The following is a 22,457-nucleotide window of genomic DNA, read 5'->3' as shown; positions in this document are numbered from 1 at the left end:
TTGCAACAACTAACGATTCATCTGTCACCAATCAAAATAGAATTGATCTTGAACGTCATTATGGAAAAACAAGTTCAATCCAACCTCTCCTCTGTTCTCTCCATCCACACACGTGTTTCCACAAGCATGAACATCCGATCATCATGATCCAAATTTCAAACACGTGTTTGTTCCTTCAAATCTCAGATCGCATTCTCTCCCAGAAACTCACAAAACAAAAAAAAACTCAAACCACCCTATTATTGGATCCAATCACAATCCTCTCGTTATTGTTATTAATACATGGAATTCATCACCATCTTATTTTGGCTGATTGTGATAGTGGTTATTCTTGGCAAGCTCAAGAAACAAAAACAATCTTCTACAACAAATTCTGATTCGAGTGATCCTTCAAGCCTTTCTTTCGGAGATGATTATACCTCAATTGAGGAAGTACAAGACGCTTTGAGAAAAACCGGATTAGAAGGATGTAATATGATCATTGGAATTGACTATACCAAAAGTAATGAAGAACAAGGCAGATACAGTTTTGGTAATCGGAATCTACATTCCATTGATCCTGTCGGAGATATCATCAACCCATATGAAAAAGTCATTAGTATCATTGGAAGAACATTGGAAAAGTTTGATGATGATAAATTAATTCCTGTCTATGGTTTTGGAGATGATCGTACGAGGGACGTGGCCGTATTTCCCTTCACTCCAAATAATGAACATCGTCCTTGTTTTGGATTTGAAGAAGTTTTACGAGAATACAGAAGAATTACTCCACATTTGAGGTTGAGTGGACCTACGAACTTTGCACCTCTCATTGAAAAAGCTATTGAAACTGTGATGGAAAGTGGAAGAGGTCAATATCACATTTTAATTATTATTGCAGATGGTTTGGTTGTGAATGAAAAAGAGACACGAGATGCCATTGTGAAAGCAAGTGATTATCCATTGTCTATTGTCATGGTTGGTGTTGGAGATGGTCCATTTGACACCATGCATGATTATGATGATAATTTGCCTGAGAGAAAGTTTGATAACTTCCAATTTGTGCATTGGGATGAGATTGCCAAGATGGCACGCGAAAAGAGAAAATCAGTCGATGCTACATTTGCATTACATGCCTTAATGGAAATTCCTCAACAATATAATGCCATCAAGAAGCTTGGCCTCATTGGAAAGAAGAGTCCTACCTATAATCCAAACTTTCAACCAAACGTGACGCCAAATTTTGAGCCCTTCTATCCAAAACAACATTCTTACTAACTTATTTTATACTAATGTACATTATGATACTTCAAGACTTACTCTCTCTACCTTAAATTAAATAATTCACAATCCAATAACCACAACAGAGACATTGTCTTTGGTTTTCTTTTCTATGGCTTGCGCGCACAAGCTTTCAGCTAGCCTTTGCTCGCTCTCTCGTTTGTGATTCAAAACAAACTGTTGGACATCTTGATTGGACAATTTGTCGAACAATCCGTCACATGCCATAACGATAAGCAGTTTCTTTTTCGAATAGTTGTTCAAATGGAATGACTGTACTTCTGGAGTTGCAATAATGACGTTGTGTTCCAAACTAGGTTTGTTAAGCGTAATTTTCACTTGAGGTTGTTTGTATTGGAAATCTCCAAACTAGGGAAATATTGTCAGTAACGAAGAAGAACATTATGGTTACTTACCGATCGAGAAGGAAGGCCAGGAACCACCTTAACTCCTATCTGTTGCATTCGTTCCTTTTCATATCCAGCTTTAAAATCTCTTGACATTTGTACCATTTCACAATCGTCATTCGATTCTTCAGAAAACGCAAACATCAATGCTCTACAATCTCCCACATTTGCACAAATTACTCTCTCATTCACAATCAGCACAATAATTCCAACAGCTCCACAACTTTGAAAATCTTTTTCTGACAAGAGTTTCTCTTTTTCAACATTTCCAAATGATGATAAAGATTTTGATCCACTTTCTCACAAGCTTGAATCAAGCAATTCTCAATATCTGCTTCTTTCCAATCATTCTCAATCATTTCTTTTTTGCATACCTCTTCAAAAACTTTCACAAAATTTAATGCGACAAAATCAGCGACTTGTCTTCCTCTGAGTGGAGTGACAATTGTAAATTGGCCATACAATGAATGTATTAACATCAATCCGAAGCAAATTGATCAAAACACTCACCCATGCCATCAAAAATTGCAAATAAACTCGCACTGCATTCGGAGCTGATATTCAAAGAAGGACACAAAATATGAGCATCCTCCATGGTTGGACGAAGACCCTTCTCTTCATGAAAGCCAACTCTCACCACATGCGTCATTTTTGTTCGAACAATTGTAAAGGCTAAGCTAACAGTTCACGAAAAGTATCAAATATTTAAGTTCAGTGTTCCTTGAAGACAAGTTCAAGTATTCATCCGTGTTGGTCCATCGCGGGACACATGTGAAAAGTTACAAAGTACTTCACTCAGTTTTCTTCGTTGGTTCAAAATACTTTTTCACCTCTAATTTGGCGTAAACAGTATTATCTTTTTTACATACAACAAATTCCTCGCCTTTTTCAATAATCTCTACATTATTTCCTCGTAATGTAATTTTAAATTTGTGTTTAGCCTTGCTGATTAACGGCCGTTTGCAATGGTGGAGAAGTTTTTCAGGGAGCATTGAGGTCAAAGGTTTCACATGCTCTTTCAACACATCGAAAGCGGTTTTTCCTGACTTGTTTCTTGTTAATTGAAGATGTAATCCTTTGTTCAACATGAAACCAATGAGTGATAATACTACTTCATTGTTCTTTTTCAACGAACGTTTCACAATGAAATGAGAAAAATCGTCTCCTTCCTCAAATTCTTCGTCCAAGTCTCCACCACGTCTTTGCAATTCTGGAAACTCTGTTCTGTTCAATCGAAATTCAAGAACTTCTTGATTTTGATGCTTTCTCAAAATGGTTTGTATTGAAACAGTACTAATTGTTGACGAATGGTGGATTCATCTCCTTGTTGCTTATTGACATACTCAAACCCTATTGGATAAAGTTCTTCCTTAAGGGCCTCAATGTTGGGATTGTAAGCCAACCCAGTGTTGTAATCAAAGATATGCATTAATCGATTCCTACCCAAAAGATCAAAACATGCCAAATAATCAAATCCAAGTGAAACGTTATGTGTGACTAGAAATTTGTGAATTTCTAGGAAATTATTGGATAGCCTGTGAAGTGGGGTCATGTTGTCCTTGTCACGGCAGGTCAAACAATCTTCTATATTACTCTCTTCTCGAAATGAGTATATGCTGCTCTTGTAATGGCTCCAATGCTTTCCATTCTCATCTCTTGCGTGAATATTGGATAAGTCTGTGATACAACTGATTTTGGTACAGAATCAGACCACATGATTTGTATTCGTGAAGGTGTCCATATCAGTCCATGACATTGTTCCAATTGATTTCTCAGATATAGGCATGGATACTCTCGGTGGTACTTTAGAGTAAACGAAATTTCATCATGTCGAAATGAAATATATGTAAATCGCAACGAGTCAATCATAAGAGGAGTAATTCCAAAATTATTTGGTACGTTAAGGAGTTTAGAAACAATATCTTCACTCAAACCTAACACGGATGTTCCTTTGTATTTTGACAGATATCTGAAAAAGCAACCATAGTGCAATAAATTGTTTCCATACATATCTGTTACATAGGGATCAATTTCTAGATATTTAAACATAGTATGGTACGTGGGATTTAAGGAAATATTTTGCATATGAAATGGAACTCTAAATTTTTCTATCATTGACTTTTCGTCGTGTTGTTGATCTTGCTCAGTAACGATAACATTTCTAATAAAATCATATCCTTTAACGTTTGTTTTCACAAAATTGATCATAAAATCTGACAGTGTATACAGCAGAGAGCATCCATAACGACCAATATAAACACCATATTTGTCAATTAAAGACTTCAATAGTTCTGTTTCTTGGTTATTGCTAATGTACGTTAAGAAGTGAAGTGTTATATTTGGCATTATGTCTCTTTGATCTAGAACACCATATTCCTCCACAATTTTGAGTTGTTCCATTGAGTTGATACACAGCCGTTTGATCACTATACCCTTAAACTTTTGTTTGATTCGAGCTAAAAGAGATATAGTTGCTCTAAACCGATCTTTGTCATGATTCTGAAATGATTCGGCGAGCGAAAAGTTCCAAGCATATGAAAAATAATCTTCATCAATTGTAAAGTTGTCAATCAATGAGCGTGCTGCCTCGAATTTGGATATTTTCAAAAGAATCAAAATATAAAGTTCAACTCTGAGATATTGCTTTGGAAATTTGTTCACCACTGAGAAAATCGTTTCATGTATTGACTTATTTCTTTGGGAGTATTCAAAAGCTCCAAAGTCAGTCGGGTTGAGTGGTACCTGTGGTGGGTTGCCAAAAGTAGTGCTACTCGTAACATAGTTCATGATGACATGATCTGGTACTATTTCACGAGCATATATACAAGCTCCAACCAAATGAAGAGTCATGTATTTAAGCTTGGGAAATAAAGAAAACGGAAATTGGATTGGTTGAATGCTAATGGACGAACAATAATTTTTTCCAACATCTGAAAAAACACCAACATATTCAATATTTCGAAAGCACGCCTTTCTACGATTAATAAACTTTTCTAAATAATTACGCCATTTAGAGATATTCAAAATTCTAAATTCTTGTTTGGTGGGTTCCACAATTGAAAAATCGTACCATCGTGATACGTATAATTTCATCGTGTATGACGTTTCACACTCAAAGCCCCTTTTTACAGGTCTTTGACGGATACAATTTTCAAGATTATGACAAGAAAAGCGAATCATTAAACTCAAAGGTTTGTACGACGCAATCATTTTACAAAAAGTTGAGCAAGTCATCGAAAGAGGCTGCAGCTCGGACAAGGCTTTGAGCTCCTTTTCAAAATCAACAAAACAAGGTGTTCTGAGCAAATGATCAATCTCATCTTTTTGAACTGGCAAATAGCTGAGATATGGATCTCTGCAAATATCTTTGACATAATCAAGATAACTGAAAATATGATGATAGATTTCGGAAGGCAATTCAAGAATGCTAGACATTTTTTTTGGATTCAATTTTAATTTTTGATGTTCAGTCTCAAGAAAATTAAAAAATGCCCAAAGATTCAAAGTTATCATCATCATCCACACTCACTTCAAGACACATTAAAAATCCAAGAGTCTTTTTTGATATTGCGATCGGAGATGAAAATGTAGGAAGAATAATTATGAAATTATATAAACATATTGTTCCGAAGACTGCTGAGAATTTTAGATGTCTTTGCACTGGAGAAAAGGGTATTGGAAAAGAAACTAAAAAGCCTCTTCATTTCAAAGGAACTCTCTTTCATAGAGTGGTTCCCGGTTTTATCATTCAAGGTGGTGATTTCTCAGAATTTAATGGAACTGGAGGAGAATCAATATATGGAGGATATATGGAAGACGAAAACTTTATTTTGAAACATTCTAGGCCAGGTTTATTATCGGCAGCTAATGCCGGAAAAGATACTGTTGGATCACAATTTTTCATAACACTCTCCTCTGATTTAGATTATCTTGATGGAAAGCACGTCGTGTTTGGAAGAGTTATTGAAGGAATGGATATTGTTAAAAAGATTGAAAATGTCAAAATATCAGAGGACAAAAACCGACCATTGGAAGAGGTTATTATCAAGAATTGTGGAGAATTGAAATTAAAGAAGCGAGAACCTAAGAAGAAAAAGGAAGCTTCTAAGGAAGAAAGCAGTAACAAATCGTCGTCGCCACCAAAATATCATTCTAGGGAATTCAGATATGAACCTAGTGATACATATGAACGACGAGACTATTATGATAATCGATATGTTCCCTATAGGGGTTCAAGAAATTATAGAGATGACAGATACGTTAAGGGAAGAGGTAGTCGAAAATATAATGATTAAACAATACTCATTAGCTAGAGGTTTATATATGTACAGCATGATCATTCAATTGGTCAAACAGAAATTCATGTATAGATTCTTGGTCCATTTCTTCGAAATTGAGGCAAACACAGGTTGAATCCTTGGTGGAAGTGAGAGAACATATTTTACCTCCACTTGACATATCCCATTCCACTGGAGCTACGAAATTATACAGTAAATTAAGGTTTTTGTCTCGCTCTATCCAATTTTCAATATTATGTTGTATTTCTTGCTCCTCCTGTCTCAATGCTTCAAATTTTTGCATTGCATCTTGGATTTCTGTCTCCACTTCGGAAAGTCTTCCTTCATAGTTGTTGACAGAAAAGTTTAAATCGTCCATCTCTCGCTTCAAAATCCGCATTTTCTCTTCATGTTCTTCCATTAATGTTTTCATATGACTGTAATTCTCTGCTGTATTCAATGTTTGAGTCAGTGTGTTGATGACTTCTTGCACCCGAGTATTCTGCGAGTCCATCAACTTTCGGATATTCTCTTCCAGTTGAACTATATTTCTCATCTTTATGAAATCACTCTCCTTATGCAATATATCCATCACGTTCATCGTATTGATTTGAAGTTCTTGAATTGGATTTTCAACTGCAGGATCTGTGCGAAGGTGTTGTTGCATCATTTTTTTTTAATTGTTGTTAAATTATGATTAGCAACGGATTTTGGCGGTTTTATTGCCCGCTTCGATTCATACAACACAAAAAATGAATGGGCAACAAGGCTTCTCGTCATCATCTGCATCATCTTCGTATTCATTCAACAACGGGAGCAATGGTCATCAGGTGAGCCACAATTCTTTGGCAGCGTCCCAGTATAGCGGCAGCTCAACTTCAAACAGCAGTAGTGCTGCATCACAGCCAATTCTTTCACTATTGCGGAAATTGATTCAAATTAACATCCCAAAGAATCGGAATCAATCAAATGATGATTATGAACGATATGCAAACAAGCAATTGAGATTTTTAATTTCCTTGTTATCAAGCCGAATTTCACCAACGCTCATACAAACACAAGATCAAATTTTGCTAACTGAAACAATTAAAAAGAGATGTAAGTGCAAAGAAAACAATTATGTGCATAATATGACCCTTTTTCCAACGCACCAATTCTTGTAAATGTTTACAGTGATGAGAGAAAACAAATCGGACATGGTGTTTCAATTTTCACAACTATTTCATAGACTCAACACTAAAACTATTATCCAACATAAATTTAACCTCGTATATTTATTGAACTCTTTAGGAACTCATAACTACGCTAACGATCATTCATCATCTTCCATACCCATGTCCCTTAATGCATCATTTCAGGACAATCTTTTCAAATTGAATAGTACACATAGCTCGGAAAAGCAAGTTCAACAAGACCTGCTAATTCATTCTAACATGGAATCAACGAATAAGCAGAATAATAGTTTTCAACAATACAAACAAGTAGCTTCAGAGCAAGAAAACACACGCTTTGAAGTTGCTGAATCTACACTGGTTCGAGACATTGTTTATACATTCCAAGGAATTGACGGTCGATATATCAAATATGATTTAGCATCAGAGAGATTTATTGTGGATACAAAAATTGGAATTCCAAAATCCACTAGGCTATTAATGAGCAAATTATCAGAGCTTGGATGGCTATACAAAAAAGTGAAAAGTTTTGTTGACGCTGGCACTTTAAACAAATCGTCAAATGGTTTAGTGATGCAAAGTTTATGCTCATCCATCGATAAAGAACTTGTGGACTATTATAAAACTATATCCTCGTTGGAAACACAGATTGAGAGTCAAGAAAACACGAATACGCCTGTCACTTTTAGAAGATTGGCCATATGGGCAATTGAGCCAACTGAAATTTTGAAAAATTTAGCAATTCTTACGGACTCGTGCAAATTGAAAAGAGGAGGCAATCTCATTTCTACCATTTACAAATATATAAGGCACGGAGATCCACTGATACATCAACTTTTCTCTCGTATTTTAGAAAGTACTTCCTCTCCAATTTTTAAAATGATCAAAAGCTGGGTTGTTGATGGGGAATTGGAGGACCCATATGGCGAATTTTTCGTAAAATCCAATCCTGAAGTGAACATTGATAAGCTATGGAGTAGAAAATATGTTATAGAACCAGACATGGTACCGTTATTCATTGACCAAGAGCTAGCATACAAGATACTAAGAACAGGAAAGAGCATCAATTTTATTAGGCAATGTTGCAAAGATGCTGAATGGGCCATGGACTCTCATACCATTTCTACCACAGAAGGGTTAGGGTTCTATAACATTTCAAAACTGGAAAATGTTGTGGACAATGTTGCCAAGGTTGCAAATAGGAGAGTAACGGAGCTCGTTTTTAACCAATACAAATTCATGATGCACTGTACAGCTATCAAGCAATATTTGTTGCTTGGTCAAGGAGATTTTATTCAACATTTGATCGAACTCTTAAAGTAAGTATTATACAATTGAATAATTGTTAACGTTAAGGATGATTTCCAATGGTTCACCATAATAATAGTGAGGATCTCAACAAACCTAGCCATGCTATTTTCAAGCACAATCTTCTTGGCCTTTTAGAGAGCGCTATCAGAGGATCAAACGCTCAATACGATGATCAAGATGTCTTAAATAGACTCGATGTACGGTTGATGCAACCTAAGGATTCCTCTCCTGCAGACAATGGATGGGACATATTTTGTCTAGATTACAAAATTACGGTTCCTCTTGATACCATTTTCTCAAAAGAAGTGATTAATGTCTATCTGAGGATATTCAAATTTTTGTGGAATATTAAGAGAGTTGAATTGTCATTGAACGAAAATTGGAAGAAGGTAGTGAATTTAATACGATCCATACCATCTCGAAAGCATGTGTTCATTATTACACAACTCAAGAATGCTCTCAATTTCTCAATCCTGTTACGTCACGATATGAGTAGATTTTTGGGAAGCTTGCAATTTTATTTAATGTTCGAAGTCCTAGAATCGGCATGGGATCAATTCCTTACCGATATCAAAAAGCTTCGTGAAAGCGACGGCGATTTAGACCAACTTCTTGCTGCACACTACAAGTATCTTAGCAAAATTGTGGACCAATCATTCCTCAGCAAATCACAACAAAATACTCGATTACAGGTTGAGCAAACATTGATTACCATGAATAAGTTTGTTGGATTGCAAAGCATTCTGTGCTCCGTTGCTAGTAATATTCTTTGTCAGGTGGAAAATTATATGGAAGAGGAGGATGATCCAACTCAAGATTTCCTCTCTGATGACAAGAAGGAGCAATTGAACAGTTTGCAACAGTGCCATTCACAACTTCACATGGTAAAGACGTCTTTTGATAGTCTTTCTGCCGCCATCAATCTCAAAACTGAAAATTAAAGATATGTGTTTTGTGTCTATCAATCTGACTTTTCTTTTGTTTGTTTTTTTGGGTAACAAGAACAGAATGACAACATGTAACTTGTGACAAGACACACACAAGCAGCAAGTTGAAGCACTAAGGATACATCCGAAAAGAATTTGAACGTGAGGAGTCCAGGGTCATCAAACGCCAAACAAATAATTCCAATGACCATGAGTTGAATGATTATGGGCAAGTATCGCTTGATGGTCAATTCATGTTCGAGTTCTTTCCTGTCGTCCACTAAGGTTGAAAAATTTTGACTGTCACTTGTATTAAGCGACGACGAAAAGAGTATTCTTTCAAGTTGAGAGAGAAGAACTGGAATGAATAGAGAACAACCAAAAACTATCTGATCTCTCATTCCATACACCACTTTTTGATATCCAACATAATTAATGGGTAGTGAATTCACACAAGTCAAGATCACATCAATGAAAAGGACAATCGTATGGTAAAGAATCGAATACATTGAAACCATTGAACTATTTCGATCCATCATGGACTGATACGAGTTCTGTAGTGTCCACAACGGATTAGTCTGATAATTCACAATCAACAAGTCACATCCTTTCATGATTAAAAAAAACACAAGCACGAGTGGATGAAAATCCAAAGTGAGTAAAAACAGTAACATCAAACTTTGATTTTCATAAATTCTTGCATTCAGGAAAAGTTCTGCCCAATGTTGTAATGTGCGTTTCAATGAAACGATGGACAAGTACATGTTCAAAAATATGAAAATTTCTGTAAATGCATGTTCCTCATCCTCGTCTCGTCATGATGGTCATGATGAATTTCAGAAATGCCACCACTCGCAGCTGACATGATATGGGTCGTTATTAGGATGGGATCTTGAGTAGCAGTTTTCATGTGATTTTCAGTGACACGACGTGTTGTCATGTCACTCCAATGAAATAATTCCAAAAATCCAAAGAGCATGACCATCACACTCATTCCCATCCAATACACTGATATTTGATAGAATGCAAAATAAATGGATGAAAATTGATAAAAACAAGTAAAAAGTGCAAAGATGGATCCAATCCAAAATGCAATCATTTCCATCCATGAAAATGTAAATGGTTGTTGTTGTTGTTGTTGTTTTTCACACATGTGATTTAATATTTCACTCCTTCCTGTTTGGTGAAATGTTCCTCTTTCAAATCATGATTTTTTTGAGAAATGGTCATGATTGAAAAAGAAATGACACTTTGTTGCAACACTCTTCCAAATCCATGAATCATTGGAATTAAACAAAAAAAAGAGGTCAATCTCAAATCCACAAATAATGGAGAATACATTTCATAATCAGCATCATATTCAAAGGTTTCTTTGGTAATTTTTGAATTTCGAACATGTCTCACCATTTCTGTTAAATAATAAACTAAAAATCCATTTCCAATGACATGATACAACAATAGTAAAATTGAAAAAACAATTCGAACGGTTGTCATTGTTTTAAAATTGTTTAAATTTCTATGAGTAGCACTAGTAGTGCTTTTGTTGGTATTACTACTGCTACTCTTGTAAGATGAAATGAATAGAGATTGTAATTGTGAGAAGAGACACGTGCTCACTGTTTCCAATGTGAAATAAATGAGAAAGGGTTTGAGTGTATTGGAAAAGAATTGTGAAAGGAAAATGATCATGATGGTGTGACCAAAGAATAAATGAATGGTTGAGAAGAGTCGAAAGAGATGTGTCGGGAGGTGATTGTTGTGAAAATATGATCCATGTATTGTTGTTGTTGTTGTTGTTGTTGTTGTTGTTGTGGATGGCAACGATTGACTCGGCTCGTCCTCACGGCAAGACATTTTTTAATGACATTTGATGATGATTTAAAATAAAATAATTTGTAATAATTTACTGTCATTCTTACTCGTATGTATTAGATTTGTGTTATAAATTAAATCAAAATTGTGCTCAACTCTCTCTATTGAAATTTACATTCCGAAATATTTGCCCAAAAAGAAAGCACCCACGGCAACAATTCCTACGCATAGCATGCTCGTGAGTGGACAGGATCCCGATTTCGACTTGTTCTCTGAAGATCCAAAGGCAAAGCAACATCCTCCAGAAGAGCTTGTGCTAGTAGTATTCTCGCTCTCCTTTTGAACAATACCATTTCTTGCCTCATCATCCACATAATATTTGGCAAACAAATCGTTTTGAATCCATAACAATTTGTTGAAGGCTTGAATGGTCTTGGCACGTTGTTCCTCGCTTAATTGAGAGCATGAAGCAATTAGACCGATAATGACATCACTCACATATCCGAACAAGGCGTTGATATGAATGTAGTCGACAATAATGTTCTTATTACCAGCCTTAGCAGTGTGGATCTTGCCCACCCAATCCAAGTAATTCAAAAAGCCTTTGGAGGAGTAATCAGCAGTAACCAACTTGACCAAATACTTGCTCAACATATCCTTACGGAATTTAATTTGTTCCGATTTGGTGTCAGACAACTCATCCAATGATGATTCCATCTGGCCTTCAAATTTATCATTTCTTACGAGGAAAACCTTCTTGGTAATATCAAAAGAGAAGAGTTTTACGTAGACTCGATCGACAATGGTTGGTACGAGTGGTGCTAGAACAGAAGCTGATTCATGGATGTATTTAATATCTTCTGCTCCAAATCCTACAAATTTGCAAACATAGTTGAATCTATATTCGAGATCAGTGAAGAGTTTGGTGTTCTCAATGTGTTCGATTGACATGTTGTATGGAGTGGTTGTTGATTGTTGATTGTATGAACTGTTAGTTGTTGTTTTGTTTTTTTGTTGTGGAATTGACAGGCTACGACAGTTGCGTTTTATACCCTCGACGATCCCTAGATTATGATTGGGTGATGCGTTCAAATGGCAAAAAACAAATGGAGTTTTATTTTTTTCCTCGTTTGGCGTAGAGATTCTGGCTGAAGAATATTCAGAATTGAGTTGAAGAACAAACTTGGCAATTTTTGAAATTTGCCTTCGATGGCTCTCTTCACTTTATTCCATTTGGAGATTTGTAGTGATCAACTTATTTGAATTCAACTGGATGATGTAAAGTGAAAGAGATGTTTTCAGATTGATCCTTGTTGTATTGAAACTTGTGACAAGTTGGTTGAAGACTTGTTGTCGCTCATAAGTTGGTGGAGATTTTACATGCTAACTTGAGGAATACTTAAATATCAACTGAGTAGAATCTTTCTCTAACTAAGGAGCACAGGGAGAGTAACACCTTGGTCCGACCTGATGCTGTTATTAGTTTGTATGACATTCGTAATTGATACAAGGAAAGTACGCTTTGGCTCGCCCTGAAGGAGAAATGGTCAAAGAACATTTTACATTTCGGGTGAAGCAGCTCCATGTCACACTCAAGGCAGCGTTAATTTTCATGTTTGGTTGCTTCCTGTCTCTGGGAACTAGTTGTTTACAAATGGGTTGAATTGATGACAATCCAAAGAGCTCAGAATAGTGAAGAACTTAGTTCACTTTCACACTCATAGAACCTTGTTCACGACATGACAATGATTTTTCACACAACGCATTATTCTTCACACAAAACGAACATGGTTTTTTATTGGCACTCAACAGGTACCACCTCCTTCAAATAATTTGATGAAAACACACACAGCGTCCCTATCTCCAATGCTCTTTCCTCTCTCCGAAAAAGCATCTTCTCCGAGGTCTAGAAATTTTAATAATTCAATTCCATTCATTACGAGGGTCGCCCATCAACAATGGTTCATAATGCAAACACAAAAAAATGCCTCGAGATTCAGGCAAATCAGCCAACATTGAGTTACAGGAGAACTACGGTGGATACAGCGTAACGCTACAACAACTCGATGAATTGCTGGAGAGTAGAGACGTACTGGCTCTCAGAGAATTTGGTAACGCTGAGGGATTGGCCAAGGCATTAAAAACCGATCTGAGAAATGGTATTCATCACGGAGAGGAAACTGATAGACAATCTCACTTTGGAAAGAATGAATATCCAAAGAAGCCTCTTGTTCCTCTTTGGAAGTTGTTCTTGGAGGCTTTGAAAGAACCTCTTCTCATCATTTTGATGGTGCTGGCTGTTATTTCCATTGTGTTGGGAGTGGCCTTCCCTGAGAGAGAAGAAGACAGAAAATTCGGATGGATAGAAGGAGCTGCTATCATTGTAGCTGTGTTGATTGTTTCCTCTGTAGCATCCATCAACGACTGGCAAAAGGAAAGAAAATTCAGAGAATTGTCCAAAGAGAGCGCCGATATCAAAATTAAAGTCATCCGTGATGGTGAATCCCAGACTGTTCAAATTGCTAGCATTGTGGTCGGAGATGTTGTGGAAATTGAACAAGGAGATCAAGTACCAGCAGATGGTGTCATCATTGAATTCCACGATTTGAAAACAGACGAATCCGTAATGACTGGTGAAACTGACCTAATTAAAAAGAATGATGAAACTCCATTCCTTCTCTCAGGTACTGTAGTAGCTGAAGGATATGGTAGAATGCTCGTGACGTGTGTAGGTGTGAACTCGGAGTGGGGAAAAACTTTGGCAAAGATTACCCAAGATGATGATGAGGATGACAAGACACCACTCGAAGCCAAATTAGACAAATTAGCAACACTCATCGGTAAATTCGGTGTTGGTTTTGCTGTTGCTACTTTCCTTGTGTTGTTGGCTGGATGGTTAATTAAGAAGGTTTATGAAACAAACGTTGGCAAGGACGTTTGGTCAGCAGCTGATATTTCAACCATGGTCGGTTTCATTATCATTTCAGTGACCATTGTCGTTGTTGCCGTTCCCGAAGGTTTACCATTGGCTGTTACCATTTCATTGGCATACTCTGTCAAGAAGATGATGAAGGACAACAACCTTGTCAGACACTTGGCTGCTTGCGAAACCATGGGTGGTGCTACTAACATTTGTTCCGATAAGACTGGTACATTGACTTTGAACGAAATGAGAGTTGTGAAGGCTGTCATTGCTGGCGATGAATATCTTGATGGTTTGCCAGACAATACCGATGGTATGAATGAAGAAGTTGTTCAAGTGCTTTCACACGGTATTTCTGTGAACTCAAAGGCTTCATTGAACAAACCAAAGACTGGATCCTTGAAAGAATATGAAGTCAGCGGTAACAAGACTGAGGCTTCTCTCTTGATTATGTTGAAAGATTTGGGCATTGACTATGTTCCAATCAGAAAACACTACACTGAAAATGACAAGATTGAAAAACTCTATACTTTCTCCTCTGCTAAAAAGAGAATGGCTGTTATTGTCAGAACTGATACTGGGGCTCATAGATTGTATCTCAAAGGTGCTTCAGAAATTGTTTTGGGAGTTTGTTCTCAACAAATTTTGAAGAATGGTTCAGTTGTACCATTGACTGAACAACAAAAGAAGAAGTGGATGGAAGATATTGAAAGCATGGCTTCACAAGGTTTGAGAACCTTGACTTTGGCCTATAAGGACTTGCAAGGTAATGAGGATTACGAAAATCAAGAAGCTGTTGAATTTGGATCTACTTTAATCGCCATTGTTGGTATTAAGGATCCACTCCGTGTTGAAGTTATTGATGCTGTTAAGCAATGTAAAAAGTCTGGTATTTTCGTAAGAATGGTTACCGGTGACAACGTTCTCACTGCTCAACATATTGCTCGTGAATGTGGTATTTTATTCGGTGATGGTATTGCTATTGAAGGACCAAACTTTAGAAAGATGTCTGATGATGAAATTGATGAAATCTTACCAAGACTTCAAGTTATGGCTAGATCCTCACCTTCTGACAAGCACAAGTTAGTCAGTAGATTGAGAGCTCTCGGTGAAGTTGTTGCTGTTACCGGAGATGGTACTAACGACGGCCCTGCATTGAAAGAAGCAGACGTTGGTTTGAGTATGGGTATTGCTGGTACACAAATCGCAAAGGAAGCATCAGATATTATTATTATGGATGACAACTTTAGCTCCATTGTTAAGAGTGTTTTGTGGGGTAGAACCATCTATGAAAACATTCGTAAATTCTTGGTCTTCCAGTTGACAGTCAACGTTTGTGCATTGCTCGTCACAGTTATTACTGCTTTAACATCCTTTATCATTGCCCTCCAGCTGGTTCTCATTCCAAGCACATGGATCCTCCATTGACTGCTGTTCAACTTTTGTGGGTCAACTTGATCATGGACACTTTTGCTGCTTTGGCCCTTGCCACTGAACCTCCAATTCCAGAACTTTTGGACAGAAAGCCATACGGTAGACACGATAGTTTGATTACCAAGAATATGTGGGTACACATTATTGGACAAGGACTTTACCAATTGGTTATCTTGTTGGGTCTCTACTATACTGGTTATCAATACTTGTGTGTCAATGGAAAATGTCTTGCTGAAGCCGTTGATGCATACTCCGCAGCTGAGGTCAACAACACCATTGTCTTCAACAGCTTTGTTTTTTGTCAACTTTTCAACGAACTTAACAGCAGAAAGATTAATAACGAGTGGAATATCTTCCAATCGATCCATAAGTCATGGATGTTCATCCTCATTTTCTTCTTCACAGGAGGCATGCAAGCTATTATTGTCCAATTCTGCGGAAGATTTACGAACACTGTTCCATTGAACTGGTACCAATGGTTGATTTGTATTGCATTGGGCGTTGTTTGTATCCCATTCAGTTATATGTTGAGACTTGTTGGCCGTCTTTTGACCAAATTTTTGAAATGGGACAAATAATCTGTTCCAAGTTTTTTTGTGTACACCAGCTGTAACATTCAAGCTAGATTAATTTATTTCCAATATTAATTAATTAAATTTTAAATTCTAAAATTCTCTTGGAAAACATTTGTTTAAATTGGCGAAGTTGCTCATTTCTTGCTTAGCCGAATGGTGTCAACTTCTGTAATGTCGTTTGATTTGAAGAATTTCTTTTCATCATCATCAGAGCTTTTGGTCATGGCATACTTTTTTGTGTAATTGGAAGGAATTGTGGCCTTTGTGAAGTTCGGCTTGGAGAATCTACTTTCTGCAGGTTCGTAATCCACTTTTTCAAGTGTTTGTTGAGATGATAGACACTTGTAGTTGATGACTGTTGCTGATTTGGAACTACCTCTTGTTTTTGTTTCTTTCTGTTGTCACTTTGGCGATGGTAAAATGGATTTTCATGTTGCTTTCGTTTGTTTTGATTTCGTTGCTGAGATTCCTGGCAAAAATCTTCCATGCGCGAGAGTGTCTTGGCAGGGAGCATTGGTAAAATGCATTGAGATCCAAACAACTTTTGGTTACTTATTAATGATCGAATAAATTCTCCTAAGGTTCTAATTAAATAAAGTGCTTGAGAGTTTTTCAAATATTTCCTACTTACAATTTTTTTGTAAATATGTTAACCATATTTGATTCGTCGTTGATATATTCTTTAAAGAAGTCCCACATCTCATCGGGTTAACAGCAAATCGAACATATAATAGTGCAAGAGCCTTAATAACTGTAGGCTCATCTTTTTGAAGCATTCCTTTCAGTTGTTTGTAGGATAATTTCAGTGTATGTAATTTAAATAACAGACAAAACGCAACGCTAGGAGATCCATTGCTGTCTGCGTCTGTAAATGGATGTATATACTTTACATTCTTTATCAATTCTAACACTTCGTGATATGTTTTATATTCATAAAGAGACTTGAAATATGGAGATGTTAATATTTTCTTGTACAAGTATGGAGTTATATTCATGGTTGAGGAATTGCCCCAAACACTAATTTTAGTTGATTTCTTTGATTTTTCACTGGAGTGTGTATCTTTACCTTCATCGGAATGATGGTCTTCATGATGGTGTTGTTCCGCATAATGATGATGACGACTGGTGTCTTGATAATTACTTCCTCATGAGGATCACTGGGATAATTACGATCGTATTTGTATTGTTGATCAATATGACTCTTCCGAGAGTAGTATCTTTCATCATTCCGATGATGTTGTTGCTCCTCTTGATTTCTGTATTCGCTTGACATTTTTTTTGTTTGAACCCGAAGTCAATAGATGAGGATTGAATAATTTATAAAATTTAAATCTTGAATAAAGAATTCATTTCAACAAATTCAAGATCATTGATAATAATGCATCCATACCATATGAATATGAATATCATCATCAATTTTCTAAAACAGTTCAATCAATTTGTCCACATAAAAAAATGGCTATCTTCGGTGTCTTGTTCCGAGCTGCTCTTGCTGTTGGTTCTATTGCTTTCGGTGCTCTCAAAGCTGCCTACAATCAAGCAGCAAAAACATCGGGTGGAAGCGCCGGAGCAGGTGCTTTTGGACAGAAATTGAGTATTACGAAAACACAACCAATGACCATTGCAGAGGCACAAAAGATTTTAGGTCTTCCCAAATTAGCGGAAGGAGAAACAATTGATTACGGGCTTGTTCAAGACCGATTTGAAAAGATGTTCATCAACAACAGTGTGAAGAATGGAGGAAGTTTTTATCTCCAATCAAAAATAATACGAGCTAAGCAATGTATTGAATATGAATTGCTCAAAGAAAACAAATTGAATAATGAAGACCAAGGGAGCTATGAAGCAAGGACAAAGAGCGTCGTGGAGCAGCATACCACAGAAAATCAAAGCGTGTAACAATTCTTCTTGAAATAATTGTGAAACTTCCGAGAGATACTCTTTCATGAACTCGATTTTACTCGGCTCTAACCATTCCGATTTTAAACTCCCCTTCATCCACTCATTCCATAATCTTCAATAAATCTCCTCCACTTCTTCTTTACCTATCATAACTTTGTATTAATGTGTTCACGGCATGTTGCTCTCTTAATGTCTGATGAAGCGCTGCTTAGCTGAAAGAGGTTTTGTGTTGTTCCTTGGAAGGGAAAAAATGAGTTCAGTGCATCAACGCATTCTCAAATGCATGAGTGAGATGCTCTTTCGTTCCGAGCTCTTTGTGAAGCCATTTCAAAAGGAACACGAACGATCACTGGAGATTTGGTGAAGAGCACAGGAACGATTTTACAATATAAACAAGAGATTACTCAACAGCTAGAAATTTTGATGGAGAAGGATAAAGAATTAAAAACATTGCTCCGAGAATTGGTAGAGAATCAACGATTTCAACAAAAGATTAAACAAACACAACAAATATTGGAAGAAAAGGAATACAAAATATCCAAGTTAAGCGAGACTTTGGAAAATGTTCATTACCGATTGGGAAGTGCTTTACATCAGTCATCTCCGATCGCAAAATCCATCAAGGAATCTAAAAATTTAAATTTGGATGATGTATTTTCGTATGCATATTTCATTAGTAGAACAACGAGTGAAATTCCTGCTTTTAAAGATGCTGAATTGCAATTACCTCCATTTCCACCTCCAGAACGATGGCAATTTTCCTTGCTCTATCCAAACTCGTTGAGAGCTTACAAGAACAGATATTTAGAAGAAATTACTGCTGCCGAGAAGGAATTGAAAGAACAAAAGGTTCCAAAGATTAATTTTGAAAAATTCCAATTTGAACGAGATGCCTCCATGCCACCTGTACCACAAACTAAGATTTCATTATTCGATGAGGACAGCGATGAAGAATCTTCACAAGAAGAGTAGTTGAAGACCATAAGAGAATACTATAGATTATTAATATTATTTATTTATTTGCTAACTAATTAAGGTGTTTAATAGATTAACATCATTGTTTCAACATTTCATGAATGTTTTGAGTGTCTAGAACAAGCTGTAAATTAATTTTTGTGTCACTTGTGGTTGGTTCCTTTTCTTAAATTCAAAGCTTCCACATAGCCGGCCTATGAGAATGAAAATCAATGATGACGATCAAATTAATCAATTTCCACACCACCATCAGAAAACCAAATCAGGAAAATTTAAATCGATTCATCATCAAATAAAAAATGCATCCAGTCGTTAAAGAAGGAGATCACGATAAGGAATGTGTGGATTTAATGAATGCTCTGATGGAGTGCCATAAAAACAGACCTATCACTCAAATGCTCAACGGGTGTTTAGAGCCTAAAGCAGCACTCGATAAATGTCTTGATAAAGAATATGAACGGCGATATGAACAAAATCAAAAGGAGGCTGCACAAGTCTATCCCGCATTCCGTAACCTCATGAAGATGAAAGAAGAAAAGGAAAAACAATCTAGAGAAAATAGAAAATTAACTGCGGAGGAGAAGGCAAAACTTTTGGAACGAGAGGGAAATAAACTTTAAAAGCGAGTGAGCCTCAGTTTGTATACCAAGATACATCATGATGAAAGTTGGATCTTTGAATTCAAGTGCTGGACAGTATCACAACACTATTTCAAAAAACATTAATTTAATAATGAATTTATGGAATTTGGATAACAATGATGATGCCATAGAATAACAAGAGATTTTCACTTTTAATTTTCGTTGCAACAATTCTCTTCTCCAAATGCCATACTTTCAACATCCTTCCTAATTATGTAATGAAGAGCAACATAGCATTGCCGTATTGATTCAGCACTTCCAATTCCAAAGTATCTGAAAAAGGAGTTATTGAAAAGTGACATTCCTTACACTTTAAAAAAATGTCGAAACACAAACTAATTTCAAACGACGATCGTCGTCATCATGCCACCCATCCATAACCTTGTCCAACTCTGTTTCTTTCGGATGTGTACTCATAGTCATTCTCGCTCTATTTGATTTTATTTTCCTCTCACACAAGCAACATTTCAACAATCATCGTTCGTTCACATTAGATCATCATGATACATCATTATCGAACACACAACTTTCTCGACCATTCACTCCATCATCCTTCCTCTTCCTCCATGCTCTCAAAGTTTCCTTCGATTTGACCTTTCTCGAGAACGATGAAGTGGGTCGTTCCTGTTACACACAAGGATCTTCGTACACACGAGGAGAACCCTTTCAACAACCTCCTCCACAATGTGATGCCACCGATTCCAATAATCTTGTCACAGTTCCGAAAGAAGATTGTGTTGGAACATGTCGAGCACTGGATGTCATTACCTCTTCACACATCACCTTGTGGAAAACAAAAATCATTCCTGCAGTGAATGCACTATTAGATGATGATTTGATTCAAGTGAAACCACAATTCAAAATGCCAAATGATACTTTTTTATTGAATGCTACCAATAATGTTCAGAGATGTCAATATACGACAGAATATGGAATTCCAATTCCACAATATTACAAAACTCCTTTGAATAGTTCGTATAGTGATCAATTGAAAGGTGTGGATTTGGTTGTGTTTGTGACCATGCGACCATTGACAATGACTGTCAAAGGAAGTGGAATGATGTGTGTGACACAAACTATGAATGGAGTGAAACGACCAGTGATGGGTTTAATTAATATTTCACCTGGAGTTTTCAATTCATTGTCGATGAGAAATCAAATCATGACAGTTCTTCACATGATGGTAAGTGTGACGACTGTACTAATATTTTCAAATTTAATTTTTTGAACTAATTACCATTTTTGTAACATTTAAAATTTATTATTATGTTGAACGTATCATGATGTCAATAATTCATTCATTGGTCGTACACTCACAGTATCATATTTTAGGATTTAATTTACAATCCTTTAAAGACGCAGGTCTTCAACTCATCTCCACCACCGATACGTTCAATTCAGAATCTAAAACCATATTCTATCTGAACGCACCCAATGCTGTTGCCCAAATGAAATCTCATTTCTCATGTCAAGATCAGACCAAACTCAATGGTCTTCCTCTCGAAAATTATGAAGAACTCATCATTCCATTCAAATACACACTGGACATGACGGATTACGAAAAAGGAAAAGTTCCGTTACTCGAATCAAGAATATTCTTTAATGAACTCATGTCCAGCACATTTCAATCGATTGAACCCTCAGAAGGAGCCATGCCTTCCAAAATTTCACTTGCTGTTTTACAAGATTTAGGATATTATTCTATGAATGATTCATCTTTGGATTTGTATGAAAAGAAATTGAATGCTCTTGGAGTGGTGACACTTTCTACTTTACAATATGTATGGGGACGTTCACAAGGATGTTCCATGTTAACACAACGATGTGAATTTTGGGAGGCGTCGGTACAACGTTTTGGATATTTTTGTTCATCCAATGATGGAAATACCAAAATGTGTACCTTTGATTTGAAATCGAAAGGAAAGTGTGACGCTGCTCCCTATGCCACTACTATTCCTCCATATTATGTGCATTTTAGTGGAACGAATAAGGGAGGTTTATCCATTTTGAGGTTTGTACCATGGTTTTAATATTTTTGGAAAATGATGATTCTTTTCATTGGTTGGTATATAATATCACAATAATATATTATATTATAATTATATTATATCAATTGGAACCATATATTGTGACAATGATAGAGATTATTGTCCCATTGTGTTACAAGCAGAAAATGGAGATTGTACCAAATCGTATAACAAACCATCGGATGCTATTTTAAAACAAACTGGAGAAAGTTATGGAACCTATTCTGGATGTTTCTTTTCAAATCTTGTGAGTCAAGAATCAGGTATGGACTACAGAGATCAACAACCAGAATCGAGATGCTATGAATATTCATGTGGACCGCTCGAAAGCAATTCAACAACATTTATTGATACGTACTTGTTTGTGAAAATTGGAAATTATTGGTTGAAATGTCCAAAGGAAGGAGGAGTGTTGTTAAATAAGGCAAATCAATACAATGGACAAATTGAATGTCCTCGAGTGGATGTGTTGTGTAATCGAAATTCAACACGACCCAATTATTCTGCTTCAGTGGCTGATCAAGAACAAAATAAGAGACAAGATGTGGATATTTGGAAATGGGCACGAGATTTGAGTTGGTGGGTGTGGTTAATTATTGGTTTGGGTAAGTGTTATTTTGTTTAGAAAAGAATCTCAATGATGATTATTCAAATATTTTATTAAGGTGTGGGAGCGGTGATACTTTTATTGTGTTTCTTTGTGGTGTGCTTGTACTGCAGAAAAGTTTACAAGAAACGAGGAAAATGGAATACTACAAAAACGATCGACATCAGGGATATTGACATTCAACATTAAAACTGTTACTGTTCAGAAT

The 22,457-nt window shown here is 36.4% G+C and overlaps 15 protein-coding genes across 15 annotated transcripts; 8 read left to right on the top strand and 7 right to left on the bottom strand.

The window, feature by feature from the left end:
- Positions 1-282: 282 nt before the first annotated feature.
- C9374_003027 (uncharacterized protein) lies at positions 283-1,257 on the top strand (the record flags this gene model as incomplete). Its single annotated transcript, XM_044692510.1, has 1 exon — positions 283-1,257. One exon carries the CDS (start codon positions 283-285, stop codon positions 1,255-1,257), a length of 975 nt encoding a protein of 324 aa, XP_044549871.1.
- A 66-nt stretch (positions 1,258-1,323) lies between these two features.
- C9374_003026 (uncharacterized protein) lies at positions 1,324-3,219 on the bottom strand (the record flags this gene model as incomplete). The annotated part of the gene is made up of 5 exons (XM_044692509.1): positions 1,324-1,629; positions 1,677-1,921; positions 2,178-2,344; positions 2,490-2,960; positions 3,011-3,219. The coding sequence occupies 5 exons, from the start codon at positions 3,217-3,219 to the stop codon at positions 1,324-1,326; spliced, it is 1,398 nt and encodes a 465-aa protein (XP_044549870.1).
- Positions 3,220-3,251: 32 nt separating this feature from the next.
- Positions 3,252-5,102, bottom strand: C9374_003025 (uncharacterized protein; the record flags this gene model as incomplete). The annotated part of the gene is made up of 1 exon (XM_044692508.1): positions 3,252-5,102. One exon carries the CDS (start codon positions 5,100-5,102, stop codon positions 3,252-3,254), a length of 1,851 nt encoding a protein of 616 aa, XP_044549869.1.
- Positions 5,103-5,155: 53 nt separating this feature from the next.
- On the top strand, positions 5,156-5,962 carry C9374_003024 (uncharacterized protein; the record flags this gene model as incomplete). Its single annotated transcript, XM_044692507.1, has 1 exon — positions 5,156-5,962. One exon carries the CDS (start codon positions 5,156-5,158, stop codon positions 5,960-5,962), a length of 807 nt encoding a protein of 268 aa, XP_044549868.1.
- A 22-nt stretch (positions 5,963-5,984) lies between these two features.
- C9374_003023 (uncharacterized protein) lies at positions 5,985-6,614 on the bottom strand (the record flags this gene model as incomplete). The annotated part of the gene is made up of 1 exon (XM_044692506.1): positions 5,985-6,614. The coding sequence occupies one exon, from the start codon at positions 6,612-6,614 to the stop codon at positions 5,985-5,987; it is 630 nt and encodes a 209-aa protein (XP_044549867.1).
- An 82-nt stretch (positions 6,615-6,696) lies between these two features.
- On the top strand, positions 6,697-9,368 carry C9374_003022 (uncharacterized protein; the record flags this gene model as incomplete). The annotated part of the gene is made up of 3 exons (XM_044692505.1): positions 6,697-7,042; positions 7,118-8,435; positions 8,504-9,368. 3 exons carry the CDS (start codon positions 6,697-6,699, stop codon positions 9,366-9,368), a joined length of 2,529 nt encoding a protein of 842 aa, XP_044549866.1.
- A 1,143-nt stretch (positions 9,369-10,511) lies between these two features.
- Positions 10,512-11,042, bottom strand: C9374_003021 (uncharacterized protein; the record flags this gene model as incomplete). Its single annotated transcript, XM_044692504.1, has 1 exon — positions 10,512-11,042. The coding sequence occupies one exon, from the start codon at positions 11,040-11,042 to the stop codon at positions 10,512-10,514; it is 531 nt and encodes a 176-aa protein (XP_044549865.1).
- A 294-nt stretch (positions 11,043-11,336) lies between these two features.
- On the bottom strand, positions 11,337-12,116 carry C9374_003020 (uncharacterized protein; the record flags this gene model as incomplete). The annotated part of the gene is made up of 1 exon (XM_044692503.1): positions 11,337-12,116. The coding sequence occupies one exon, from the start codon at positions 12,114-12,116 to the stop codon at positions 11,337-11,339; it is 780 nt and encodes a 259-aa protein (XP_044549864.1).
- Positions 12,117-13,149: 1,033 nt separating this feature from the next.
- Positions 13,150-16,100, top strand: C9374_003019 (uncharacterized protein; the record flags this gene model as incomplete). Its single annotated transcript, XM_044692501.1, has 2 exons — positions 13,150-15,388; positions 15,481-16,100. The coding sequence occupies 2 exons, from the start codon at positions 13,150-13,152 to the stop codon at positions 16,098-16,100; spliced, it is 2,859 nt and encodes a 952-aa protein (XP_044549863.1).
- Positions 16,101-16,317: 217 nt separating this feature from the next.
- On the bottom strand, positions 16,318-16,796 carry C9374_003018 (uncharacterized protein; the record flags this gene model as incomplete). The annotated part of the gene is made up of 2 exons (XM_044692500.1): positions 16,318-16,681; positions 16,729-16,796. The coding sequence occupies 2 exons, from the start codon at positions 16,794-16,796 to the stop codon at positions 16,318-16,320; spliced, it is 432 nt and encodes a 143-aa protein (XP_044549862.1).
- Positions 16,797-17,088: 292 nt separating this feature from the next.
- On the bottom strand, positions 17,089-17,370 carry C9374_003017 (uncharacterized protein; the record flags this gene model as incomplete). Its single annotated transcript, XM_044692499.1, has 1 exon — positions 17,089-17,370. The coding sequence occupies one exon, from the start codon at positions 17,368-17,370 to the stop codon at positions 17,089-17,091; it is 282 nt and encodes a 93-aa protein (XP_044549861.1).
- Positions 17,371-17,552: 182 nt separating this feature from the next.
- On the top strand, positions 17,553-17,996 carry C9374_003016 (uncharacterized protein; the record flags this gene model as incomplete). Its single annotated transcript, XM_044692498.1, has 1 exon — positions 17,553-17,996. One exon carries the CDS (start codon positions 17,553-17,555, stop codon positions 17,994-17,996), a length of 444 nt encoding a protein of 147 aa, XP_044549860.1.
- Positions 17,997-18,422: 426 nt separating this feature from the next.
- C9374_003015 (uncharacterized protein) lies at positions 18,423-18,971 on the top strand (the record flags this gene model as incomplete). The annotated part of the gene is made up of 1 exon (XM_044692497.1): positions 18,423-18,971. One exon carries the CDS (start codon positions 18,423-18,425, stop codon positions 18,969-18,971), a length of 549 nt encoding a protein of 182 aa, XP_044549859.1.
- Positions 18,972-19,273: 302 nt separating this feature from the next.
- C9374_003014 (uncharacterized protein) lies at positions 19,274-19,594 on the top strand (the record flags this gene model as incomplete). Its single annotated transcript, XM_044692496.1, has 1 exon — positions 19,274-19,594. One exon carries the CDS (start codon positions 19,274-19,276, stop codon positions 19,592-19,594), a length of 321 nt encoding a protein of 106 aa, XP_044549858.1.
- A 341-nt stretch (positions 19,595-19,935) lies between these two features.
- On the top strand, positions 19,936-22,438 carry C9374_003013 (uncharacterized protein; the record flags this gene model as incomplete). The annotated part of the gene is made up of 5 exons (XM_044692495.1): positions 19,936-19,969; positions 20,035-20,798; positions 20,935-21,626; positions 21,757-22,247; positions 22,308-22,438. The coding sequence occupies 5 exons, from the start codon at positions 19,936-19,938 to the stop codon at positions 22,436-22,438; spliced, it is 2,112 nt and encodes a 703-aa protein (XP_044549857.1).
- Between the last annotated feature and the right edge of the window lie 19 nt (positions 22,439-22,457).

Source organism: Naegleria lovaniensis (genome assembly GCF_003324165.1).
Source record: "Naegleria lovaniensis strain ATCC 30569 chromosome Unknown tig018, whole genome shotgun sequence".
NCBI lineage: Eukaryota > Heterolobosea > Eutetramitea > Acrasida > Naegleriidae > Naegleria > Naegleria lovaniensis.
Note: the sequence above shows the minus strand (reverse complement) of the source record. Positions and strands in the feature narration are given on the sequence as shown.